Source organism: Cryptomeria japonica, chromosome 5 (assembly GCF_030272615.1).
Source record: "Cryptomeria japonica chromosome 5, Sugi_1.0, whole genome shotgun sequence".
Classification (NCBI taxonomy): domain Eukaryota; kingdom Viridiplantae; phylum Streptophyta; class Pinopsida; order Cupressales; family Cupressaceae; genus Cryptomeria; species Cryptomeria japonica.
In genome coordinates, this window is record NC_081409.1 from 104,419,295 (window position 1) to 104,432,240 (window position 12,946).

A 12,946-nucleotide genomic window follows, 5' to 3' on the forward strand; every position below is an offset into this window, starting at 1 on the left:
TAATTGGCAAAACAGAAGTATAAGATTTTTTCAAAAAATCAGGAAAAAATCGGATTTACAAAAAAACATAAAAAATTGCCAAAAAAAATAAAAAACTACTTTTTTTTTATATTTTAGGAAATTTCCATAGCATAGAGATATTGTAGGCAAATAAAATAGATACTTGAACACATGAATTGTAGAAAATAGATTTTCGTTGTTTATATTCATATCGCTGATTACTATCATTTATTAAAACTGTATGTTGCTATGCTTACTATCCCTTATGTTGCTATGTGTATTCATGTATTCTGTGTGTTCTAAATGCTAGCAAAACTGTATGTTTTACTATCATTTATTCTATATGTGTATCCTGCTATCATTTATTCAGTTAGAACTGTATGATGCTAGCTTACTAAATAACGGGGATTTTGAAGTTTACTACTAAATGATGCTATGTAAACTGTGAATACTATGTATACTGCATGTATATTACTGTATATTACTGTATACTTAGTAGTAAACATACAGTATATTACAGTTATTTAGCATCATTTAGTAGTAAGAAACATACTGTATATTACACATACTGTATATTACTGTATATCATTTAGTAGTAGTAAACATACAGTATATATACTGTAGTAGTATATTACTGTATGTTTAATATACTGTAAGAAACATACTGTAATACTGTATATTACAGTATATCATTTAGTAGTAGTAAACATACAGTATATTACACAGTAAGAAATACAGTATATATACAGTTATATAGCATCATTTAGTAGTAAACACATGATTTAGTATACTTCGCCTTCTATTCGCTTCCCTTCGACTTCAACTTTGCCTCTTAACCCTAAGCCACGAGCTGAGTGAGTAACCTTGAAAAAAGACGGCTATTTATCAAATTTTGTGGACATTTTAGGGTTTTCGCGGCGTTTATTTTTCGCGGGCTTTTGTGCACCGCGATTAATCGTGTTTTTTCCGATTAAAACCGGAAAAAATCGTTGAAAATCTGCAAAGAATCGGTCAACGATTTTTCCGATTTTTTGGGGGGAATTAATTGGGAGCAGCGCCGATCGCCGATTAATCAGGAATAATCAGAATTTTTTCCTGACTATTGCTTCTTTGTGCTCAACAACACATATATATGTGATACAACACCCAAGAACATGCATTGGTGTTGTCGATGTTTTACCCATACTCCATCCCTTGCTCATGCAAATGGAAGAAAACTGCACTTTTCCTCTTCGCATACGTGGCTTACAACATCTGAAAACAAATTGCTACTCATGCTTCCAACAAGTATAAATGTGATATAACACCCAAGAACATGAATTAGTTCTGCCCATGTTAACCATACATGCTTCATTCTATACTTGCTCATGCAAATGGAATAATTTGCACTTTTCCTCTTCACATATGTGGCTTTTAACATGTGAGAACGAATTGCTAAAGGCTACCTATCTTCTGAACGTTGATACTACACACAAGAACGAATTAGTGCTGCCCATGTTACCCATACATGCTTTATCCTTTACTTGCTCATGCAAATGGAATAAAATTGCACTTTCCCTCTACTCATACATGTACAAAATGTGAAAACAAATTGCTACAAGTTGCCTATTTTGGTTTTAAATGGAATAATGCCTTTATGCAACTATAATCTGCACTACCCATACTTGTTACCAACAACAATGGATGTGTACCTTTTTCTTTAAGAGACATGATGTCATTCCCCTAAACCTGATTGCAACCGCTATTTATAATAAACTCAACAACCATTGAAAATGCCGACTCATAGCAAAAATAAATAAAATCAAACTAAATCTGTCTAAGGCTGACCCAGCCCAGGAAGAGAAATAATTATTGACGGATTACTCTAAGAGGCCGATTTGGCTAGGAAAAAAGAAATAAATAGCAACATTTGAGGGCCGACTGGGATAAGGGATTAAGCAACATTTGAGGGCTGAGTAGACATGCTTAAGAGAAAGAATAATTTGGATTAATATTTGAGCCGACCCCTATGTTTAGACGCCCAAGCCAAAGACATATATAAAATGTTAATTGCCCAGGTTTAGAGAAGGAAGGTAAAAAACAGAAAAGGCAGATCTAACAAGGCAGCGATTACCTTGAGAAGACACACTGTTTGGTGAAAGGGTAAGGAAGGTGTCCATTCATCTTCCTTGGAAGATATTTAAGGAGGAATTTCATTTGAAGAGAGGGAGATAAGAGATTGATCAGATCAGATTGGCTATTAGTAATAAATTAAGTATACAGAAGTTTGAACATATATGAGTTCCTTGTAATAGCATAGCGAATATTACTTATATCTGCCCATTGCTTCTTAATATAATGTTGTTGTTTATGACTTATTAATACGTGTGTGTGTGTGTGTGTAGAAAAATGCCATAATATAGGATTCTTTATATGTTCTGCTTAATTATTATAATCAGCCATGATAGGGGTATTGAGAGATTACAATGGAGGGGAAACAGCAATGAGGTCCTCTCCTAAATACGCCACCTTATGGTGGTGACTGAATGGTCCCATGAGGCCAAGGGGGCACAAGGAGTGTTGCCCTTGGGCTTAGGAGGGAAGGATTCTGGGGACACCCTACTGTAATCATCCTGACTTCCCTATCATGATTGGCCATGAGATTAAGAAATTCAGATCATAGGGGAAGATAAAGGAAGGATGGTGAGGGGAACGGCTATGAGAATCATCACTAGGTGCACCACCTCATGGTGCTGACTGAATGATCCCATGAGGCCAAGAGGGATTGAATATCCGCTCTTGGGCCTAGGGTAGAGGAACATTTAGGCACCCTAATATAGCCTGTATCTTAGCCTCCCTATGGTTGAGATCCATCATTAAGTTATGTCTATCTTATAATCAAGTTAATGTTCCTAAACCCTAGTAACGAGATCTATGTTTTGCTTACTATTTCTAACAAAGATTTGTTTAATTGCATTTTCAATGATTATCTAATTTGGGTGATCTATGTTGGTACACAACCCTATTCTATCTCCTACTTGGAAATTTGATTTTAGGGCAAAACTAGGGCATTTAATAATAAGGGACATTACACATGAGGGCTGAAACATGCATTATCTCATACATTTTTCTTTCTTGTCCTTGGTTACTCTCAAGTGGTCTTGTTTCCTCATACAGATCCATTGGTGAGGAAACAAGACCATTGGTTGTTAAGGTTTCATAATGTTGAATGTTTCCAAAATCTATTAATTGGATGTAGATTAGTTCTTCTATTACTACACAGGTTCAATCACGTGTTTTCTTCTGGAATATGTCTGACATCTGTGTTCTTGGAAAACATCTGAGCTGGTGATAAAAAGGATGTATCATTGTGATTTCTTGCAAACAAACCAGAGAAACACTACTGCCAATAGTATATATATGTTCAGTTGTTTTTCTATCTTCTTTTACTTGTTCAAATATTTATTTACTATTGTCATCTATGGGCACTGGCTTTAATATTTTACTATTGTGTGCTATCATTGTGGAATGGACTTTATATTTGCATTAAGGTTTAGTGACTATTGACATCATTGTAGGTGTTATGAGGCAGAACAAAAGCTTGATGAAAGGGAAAGGCATCCTGTTAACAATAGGGAAAAGCACCTGTTTTTTCCAGTATGTATTTACTAGCACATAGTTTATCATGTTGGCATCCTGTTAACAATAGGGAAAAACACCTTTTTTCCAGTATGTATTCACTAGCACATAGTTTATTATGTTGGCATCCTATTAACAATAGGGAAAAGCACCTGTTTTTTCCAGTATGTATTCACTAGCACATAGTTTATAATGTTGGAATCCTGTTAACAATAGGGAAAAGCGCCTGGGTTTCTATTTGGTATTTTTAGAATTTGTATCTTTCCATCAAATGAGCCAAGTGTCTTTCTATCATGAATATGCAGATTGAGGTGATGAATATTCCAGCAGACACAAAGGATAAAGATGAAATCATGGAAAGTGAGTTCTTTGACACTCGCCAGGCATTCCTAAGTCTTTGTCAAGGAAATCACTACCAGTATGACACATTGCGTCGTGCAAAACATTCTTCCCTGATGGTACTCTACCATCTTCATAATCCAACGGCACCTGCTTTTGTGAGTACATGCAACATTTGCCAGCATGATATTGAGACAGGACAGGGATGGCGCTGTGAAATTTGCCCTGATTATGATCTTTGCAATGTTTGCTATAAAAAAAACGACTCTGTGAAACATCCCCATAGATTGACAGCTCACCCGTCCCTAGCTGATCGGGATGCACAAAATCAAGAAGCAAGGCAGCAACGGGTTCTGCAGGTATGTGTTGCAAAAGGTGCATATTGAATCAAGTTTGCATGTCTAATTTAGTGTTCTTTTTCTTACAATTGATTATATTTAGAAAACATATGTAAAAATTAAAAGTTGTATGTCAGTTTGGCCAAGCTGAAAATACAGTATGCATATATTTACAAGAACTAACAGGACAATGAGATTAGAAATAACACATTTTGAGTGCATACATGAGAATTTATAAATATTCAAATACATCTTCTTTGTTATTCTTGTTTTTTAAAATTTCAATATCTGTGCCACAGTTCCATTTTGATTCATCCTGATGACGATAAAACAATTACACACAGTTACTTCTAGAAAATTATTATATTATTTTTATGGTCTGCTGTAGCATTTAATATGTACAAGTTTCTGTAATTCCAATAAGTAGCAAACCATTTTTGATGTCATGTGGAAGGGGATATTGGAAAATTGCATGAAGTCTACTTTCTCCTCACTGAGTTGTATACTATTTGTTGCTCTTGACAAATTTTTTGTTTAGACTGTTTTTGTGTTTCTAAATACAATAAGTCTGTTCTATCTAACCCTTCAGAGAAGTCTTTGAGAAAAATGATAGATGAAATATTAAAATGACTTATTGGAAACTATTTTGCTTTCCTTCTCCACATTGCTAGATGTATCAGTAAATTGTTTCTTTTATGCAGCTCCGGAAGATGCTTGATCTTCTTATACATGCTTCTCGGTGCCTCTCTCCTCAATGTGCATATCAAAATTGTCGGAAAGTCAAAGGCCTCTTTCGCCATGGCACAAACTGCAAAAAACGTGCTGCACAGGGCTGCAGCCTTTGCAAGAAGATGTGGCATATATTACAGTTACATGCACGAGCTTGCAAGGAATCAGAATGTCGTGTTCCTCGTTGCAAGTATGCTCATGACCACGTTTACTTCTAATTACTTTTCTTGCATACAGTATTCTAGAATTCTGTTTATAAATTCCACTGAAATTTCATACCTTGTCACACTCAATGCAATTTGCTTCAACTTTAAAGTGAACGTGCTACATAAGTTGTGGGATAACTTTGTCTGACAGATCAATTGTTTCAACAATCCCTTGTTTGTATTTGCTTATTTTGCAGGGATTTGAAACAGCACATTAGGAGGTCCCAAAATCAAATGGAATCACGGCGCAGAGCTGATGTTATGGAAATGATGAGAAATCGTGCTGCAGAGATTGCTCGAGATACCCATTCATCACATGTACGCTGAGCTTGAGTGAACTTTACAAACAAGATAGCATCACTTAAATGAAATTAATGATAAAAAAAGATTTCAAAGCATGCTTTAGTGCTTGGAATTTGTCTGTTGGCACAATTTGATGAAAAATTCATGTTTGATTTTCAAGGCAATGTTATTCAACATTTCTAGTGGATACCAGAGCTGCATGATAAATTGATGCCCTTGTGTATTAGCACATATAATATGTTGGCCCTAGAGAGCAGTGTGTTATTATCAATTTTGACACTTGGAATGGCTCTGTACCATTCTGAAGCTGGGTATGGTGATTTTTTTTTGTAGTGAATAGGGTACTAATTTTTAATTACATGCCAAGAATGAGAGAGGAGTGCGAAGGTTTTCTTCTGTCGAGCACTTTTTCTGGACTGATTATTCACCATCAACAGAGTGAAAAAATTAATAAGCATTTTGTTTTCCATGTCGAGAGAAATGACACTGGGACTTCCACTTTCACCAATGGCATATACAGGTACCTTGGGGACAGTTCTTGATGTATTATTCTTGGTTGGTTATTCAGGTTTACTGTGTATTGTATTTCTTCTGACTTTAATTTGTCGTGCAGTTACGATGAGTCAATAATTGGCAATGTTTTGTATGTCACTGGCACCGGTCAAGTATGAAGAGTAGCTGATCAGGCTTTCAGGAACAACAAAGCTGTGCAAGCAATATTAACATCGCTTCAAGAAAAAAACTGAGATCTTCATTTGAATTGTAACATAGTTTTGTTAACTTAATTGTTATCTATCTAATTTTGCAGGCTCAATTCTTTGTATAAGTAATGTTCTGTAAATTCTCAGCAATTGTTCTGTAAAAGTTCATTGGTTGAACTCAAGGGACTATTGCTTTAATGGGCAGGATTGACTTTTGACTTGTAAATTCTACAATATTCTCCATAAAGTGGAATACAAATAATTAGTTCTTTTAAGCATTCTTTTCAAGTTTTCCTATCTGTATGTTTATGTTGCTCTGTTGTTGGTTGTATGTGTGGATGTATTCTCATGTAGTGGAAATTAATCACAGACATCCTATTTGTTAACTTTGAGGTTGAGGTTATCAATAACAGGCAAAGAAGTGTGGTTAAGTTCCAAAACTATTGCACCATCCATACATGGAAACCCATTCAAAACACATGCCCGCATGGATCTGATTGTGCCCCCATGCATTTTGAAAAAGTGCTGCCCGGGATCTTTTGTGTTACTGCGTTGGCAGATACTGTGTTTTTTCCACCACTGGAATGGCCCCATTATATTCCATGCACTACCATGCTGGCGTGTTCATGAATCCTAAGCTGTCAATCCATAGAACAGAAACAAACAATAATCGATGTTGACAGTTAGCAACATTAGGCACACCTGTTCGTTTCTTAGGGGCATTTCCCTTTTTTAAGCCTGTTTCTTAGTTGGTTCTGGTCTCTTGTTGTACAAGGTCTCAGGATCCTTTCATAACCCTCTTCTCTCATAACTCGGGTCAAAAGCAAAAAGCGTTTATCTAATACAAAACGTTAAGCACACTTTTATTGCAGCTCTTAAACAGCAACTTCAAATCACAAGGAACAATTTAACTCTTAGAGAAATCAACAATGAGAAGGAATACATCAGCAGCAATAAATTGATCCTGATAATTCATAAAGCACTAAAGAGGTGCAAAAGATCCCAGCCTAAGAAGGGGTTTTAAAACTCTTTTCCAATTAATCCTTGGTTTGACTAACCGTGCAAGGCAGCAAGAAAATATTTCAAAGATAATGAGTCAAGCAAAGAAAGCAAACTAAAGTATAAGAATTTGATAAAACTGGAAAAAGAAAACTATGTGATGGCTAGAAGGAAGGAGTTAATTTCGTTGGGTAAGCACAATCCCAAAGGCTTTTGGAGGGAGTTAAAGCAAGAGAGAAAACAAGTTGAAAACATCATCACCGATGCTCATTGGTTAGACTATGCTAAGCTCCTCTATGAGCGTTCTCATGATAGAGAGAAGCCTCCTATAATTAGTGAGTCAAAAGAGCTCTTCTCAGAAGAAGATGCCAAGCATGGTATTAGGAACTTGGCAAGTGGTAAGGCATAGGGCATTGATGGGCTGCAAGCTGAATTTTTAAAATGGGGAATAGAGCTCCTTGCTCCTCACATCAAGAATATTTTTAACAAAGTTACCCAATGCGGCTTCCCGACTGAATGGACGAGTGTGGTGATACCTCTACACAAAAGTGGAGACATTAATAATCCTTCTAATTATTGTACAATTATGATCAATCCACTTCTTGGAAAACTTATCGGGTGTATGATTGAACGTAGAATCAACAATTGGGCAGGAAAAGAAGGAAAAAGAGCAAAAGGGCAAGCAGGTTTTAGACCAAAGCATTCCACCATTGACCATTGCATTACTCTTACACTTTATTGAAAAAGTTTGGGACTCTCAGGGGAAGGAGGCCTTTTGTTGCTTTGTTGATTTCAAGAAGGCCTTTGACACTGTTCCTAGGGACAAATTGTGGAGAAGAATGGAGGAACTCGGTATTCCTAATCAGCTTAGAGTTGCTGCGCATAAACTTTATGATCAAGTTAGAGCTAAAATCAAAACAAAGGATATTTGCAGTGATATTGGAGTTAAACAGGGTTGTCCTCTTTCCCCAACCTTATTTGGCCTATATATTGATAAACTTGAAGAGTGGCTAAATAAGTCTTCTGGGGAAGGCATCCAACTTGCAGGGTTTGTTGTGAAGTTGCTTCTTTATGCGGATGATCTCATCCTAATTGCTAAAATTGTTAGGGATCTGAAGGACCATTTGAAGGCACTTGAACGTTTTTGTCTAGAGGTTGGAATGCAAGTTAATACCAGCAAAACGAAAGTAATGATCTTTTCTCTGAAGAGAAAGAAACAACAAATCTCTTTCATGTTTTAAGGTTTCCCTTTGGAAATAGTAGATGAATACAAATACTTGGGAATCAACTTCCACAATAGGCTCAGCTGGGAGACTTGCAGATCAAAAAGGATTCAGGGAGCTTGGAAGGCCTCATACCTCTTGCAAAACAGATGTAGGAAAGCGAAATTATGGGATTGGAAAACTATGAAAACTCTCTTCGGTTTGCTGGTTACTCTGGTTGTTTTTTATGGTTGTGAAATTTGGGGAAGTAGCATGTCAAACCACAACTGGAGACAACTTGAAAGAATCCAAAAACACTTAATCATCAACAATCTCAAAGTCAAGTCAATAGTTCCCTATGAGATTCTTTTTGCTGAAGCGGGAATGTTTCCCTTAGAAGCCTCAGTTATAGTTTGCTCGAGAAGTTATTTAAAAAAAGTTAAAAACATGGATGAGCATCGTTGGCCCAAAATGGTGGTTGAAGAGGAGTTAAAACAGAGGAAGAACACTTGGATGAAGCAAAATATTAAATGGACCAGCAAGTGGGACATCAATTTCAAAGATTGTCCAAATAACAACAAGGAGATCAAAAAGTTCGTGTTTGAAAAATTTAGAACTGCCATGTGGACAAAGCAGGTTGGCCAAAAAAAAACCCATTATATCAAAGAGTTTAACCAATTGGGTGAACATGGAGATAAAGACTATCTAAGGGTGCCAATTAAAGGAAAGGCTAGATTGCTTGTTGCTTAGATCAGAACTGGGTCCCACCATCTAAGACGCGAGACAGGCAGATGAACGGTTCCAAAGGAGGATTGGGAGGAAAGAATTTGTCTTTTTTGCAATAAAGGGGTAGTCGAAATTGAATGGCACTTCATCTTTGAGTGTGCGGCCTATGAGGATATTCGTATACAGTATGAGGAAATTTTGAAGGGGTCCAGTTTGAAAGAGATATTTGAAGAGGCAAAACTTCACAAGACCGTTGGCTTATTGATCAAGATCCACAATAGAAGGGTTGACAAGGAAAAGAACTTGTGGTTAATGATGCTACTCTTGGTCCCATAGACTAATGGTTTCGTGGACGTCATTAAAACTAGTTCATTTCTGTTGATCAATGGAAATCAAAGAAAATGAAACAATATACATAACTGTAATATAGCTCTTTGCATTTAGAACAACTAAAAACAACATTAAAATAACCAACTCCATGTTTGTGCACATTCAATACAGTGAAATGGATTGGGTGGTATTGGGTAAGTTGGAGCAAAAGTCTTCCATCATTCACAATTCGTCGATGCCCGCAATTTTCAAAGGAAGCAGAATAGGAAGAAAAGTTGTTGACACCCGCCATTGAACACACAGGTATACGACTTAAATTTTTTGGTTTTATTCTATGAATGTTGGATATTAAATGCAAAGTTGAACAAATCAAATGCAATGTGAACATATTCTTAAAAACCTGGATCTAATGTTAACCTATGGTGAGAAATGGAAAGCTAAAAAATGTAAATTATGATCGCATTGAAAAGAACATTTAGGGTACTGCATATTTTGAAGGAGGCAAGGGTCTCATCAAGAGGAAAAATACAGCAGTTCTTATTTTTTAGTTCAGTTGGAATTGGGGTGGGGTTAGTAATTGTACCGCTAGTTTAAGCTTTTTATCCTTCTACTTGTTATGGAGTTTTTAAATTCTCATCATTTTTTTTTCCATCGACTTCCATTAATTTATGAGCTTAAATTTTTAAGTTTACAAAAAAATCATGGGACCATCCATTTTAAAATAATTCTAAAAAAATTCAGCAGCACCCACTGAATGTTTTTAGGAAGTCCTTGTTCCTATAGAGATGTTTAAGTGCATTTTCTGCTGGAATTTAAATGACAACTTAAAAAGAAGTGAAAAATTAAATATTCATGGGACCACTAGCTCACTACTAACATAATAAAGCAGACACATAGGTCCTACCTTACATAACCTTTATAATTTATATATTGGAAAACACTTTTTTCACAAAGAGACACATTTTAATGGATTATATAAAATAATGTTTTTGAATAAAAAAGCAACATTAACTAGGGCGTCAACCCTTGAACATATTCAGAGACTATTGAGAGCACAATAACAACAACCAAAAACAAGGGTGCAAACCCAAAATACACCTAGGGTGCTGACCCATAACAACAACCCAACTAAGGGAGCAAGTTCCAAACAACAAGATTAGACATGCAAACAAAGGAACCTGCAAGACCAAAAACAAAATAGACCCAAATCAAGGAGTAGAAAAACTCGAGCCTTAATTGGGGGATGTTTGGGAAAGGGGAGGGGGGGAACTCCCCCTTCCGCCTATGGTGAACCATCATCCAAGCAGTACAATCATTAGGATCATCGAGCGAGAAATCATTCGGAAGAGGATCCATAGGAATATAACCAGTAGTAACATCAATAGGTTGAGGAGGGGCCGTAGAGGGTTGGACATGTACCACATCAAGGGCATCTCCAATAGCTTCAATAGGTTGCAATGAAACTGCAACAGGTTATAGAGGAGCCACAAAACAAGGCTGCAGAGTCTCATAAGCAGAGGGAGCAACAACAATAGCATCATCGGTAGGATCGACAGTAAAAGGCACCGTATTCTGGGGCTTCTCACTTGAGCCATTTGAAATCACCTCAGAAGCATATCTAGTTAAATGATCTAATGTAGCATCCTTCCACCAGGTCACAACACCCTTGTGTTGCGAAATAGAACAATTCGAAGCCAAATGTCCTATAGAGAAGCACTTCCGACAGCGAAAGGGGAGACCTTCAAAATTGAGCGGTTGCATTAGGACCTATCCCCAACCATAAGAACCATGACTCCTGGGAGAGGCAAATCAACATCAATGTCTACCAATATGCGGGCAAAGGTGGAGTGGCCCATAGAGGAAGTATCATCAGCGACCATTAAGAAGCGCGGCCAATGGAATTGCGAATGGCGTGTTCCCAAAAATGAAGGAGAAGATTCGGGAGACAAACCCATACTAGACGCACATTAAGTGGTTCAGTAAGAAGGTTGAATGCAATAGTGCAGGGCTTGATAGAGAGAGGGTGGACACCCCAAGCCCACAACTTACCCAAAATCAAGTCCCAATCAATCAAAGAGGTAAAATAAGCAATAAAAAAGCCTTTAGCACAAGGAAATAGATCAATATTGTAAGCAACTAAAGGCTTCTAGGAGTCACTAACCCAGTGATGAAGGTTCAGTAAGGAGGGCCAAAACCCAGAAAATCTGCACACTAGGGCACAATGTTGGTAGAAACCAATGTTGTCCACAACATCTTGCCCACATACAATCACAAGGGATGACTTGGCATAGGGGAGAGGACGAACACCCTTGGAGGATTGAGCCACAGATCTTGCCACACGAGAAAAACTATGCTTACCAGTAGGTGAAGACTTGGATAAGGCAACATCCGAAGTATTCTTGCCAGAAAGAGGAACCACACCATGGGCCATAGTAGAACTCATGGGAGGAGGGCACTTGGCGAGAGTAGTGGTCGTAGCAGCACCAGGAGAGGCAACCAAGGGGGTCTCTCCGACCGGGGGAGAAGAAATATAAGTTCATTATTCAAAATATTTTGCATTAGCTTTACTATTTTACATGGTATTATTATAACTTTAAAATATTTACAATTAAACATCTTTTAAAGCAGTAGATTGAATTCATAACTAATGCATATTCAAAATAGATATTTGAAAGTATTTTTAAGGCATTGAATTGAAGAGAAAATAGTTTCATAAATTTATTCAATAGAAGCTGTACAGGTAGAATTTAAATAATAATAATAGAATGAAAGAAATAAAATTTATGGTATCCAATTTTTTACTTGAAATAAAAAAAAATAAAAAATAGATAAATAGTACAATGACCTTATTTTATATAGCATCAACTAAGCCATTTACAATGTCATGTCCCCTTCTACTGAGCATAAGTTGTAGGTGTTATAAATGACTAATTCAAGTGTTTGCTAGGTTCATGGTGCAAAAGGTGATGCAAATGGCACTTAAATTATAATTTATGAAAAAAAAATAATAAAAAAGAAATACAAATTATTTAAAAAAAAACAAAGATATAAATATATGGAGTGTTTTTCAAGTATAAATGTACATTCATCTTCTTTTTCAAAAGAAAAAAGTTCTTTGGATTTTTTAAAGTTTTGAAAATAAAAACTTTCAATTATTTTTGGCCTTTCCATAGGATTGTAGGTACATTTTATTTGATAAATATTTTTAACATGCAGTTTTTTTATTTCAGTTTGATATTTTATTTTCATTATCCATCTTTTAAGTTAATTGATTCTAGTTTGTTTGGGAAGTTTTATTAATATTGCTATGAGTTATTATTTGTGTTGGGTGAGATGAAACAATTGTGCAGGCAATAATATTCTATATAGAAGTACATCTACAAAATTCTTGAATTTTCATTTGTTGTTGGAAATGTTTGTAGCTCTAATTTTCAAACTGAGTTTAGAAGGGGCCT

General features: G+C 36.2%; 1 protein-coding gene across 5 annotated transcripts in view; it reads left to right on the top strand.

The window, feature by feature from the left end:
* LOC131067501 (histone acetyltransferase HAC1) overlaps positions 1-6,515 on the top strand; it is a 69,163-nt gene extending 62,648 nt beyond the window's left edge. For 3 of the 5 annotated variants that reach the window (XM_058002522.2, XM_058002526.2, XM_058002533.2), the window contains exons 13-17: positions 3,558-3,636; positions 3,924-4,316; positions 4,997-5,214; positions 5,428-6,053; positions 6,147-6,515. In XM_058002522.2, the coding sequence (XP_057858505.1) occupies positions 3,558-3,636; positions 3,924-4,316; positions 4,997-5,214; positions 5,428-5,557 (820 nt within the window). In that variant the 3' untranslated portion in view covers positions 5,558-6,053; positions 6,147-6,515. Of the gene's footprint in view, positions 1-3,557; positions 3,637-3,923; positions 4,317-4,996; positions 5,215-5,427; positions 6,054-6,146 lie in introns of those variants that run through there. The other 2 variants (XM_058002523.2, XM_058002542.2) reach the window with 2 other exon arrangements.
* Positions 6,516-12,946: the final 6,431 nt, after the last annotated feature.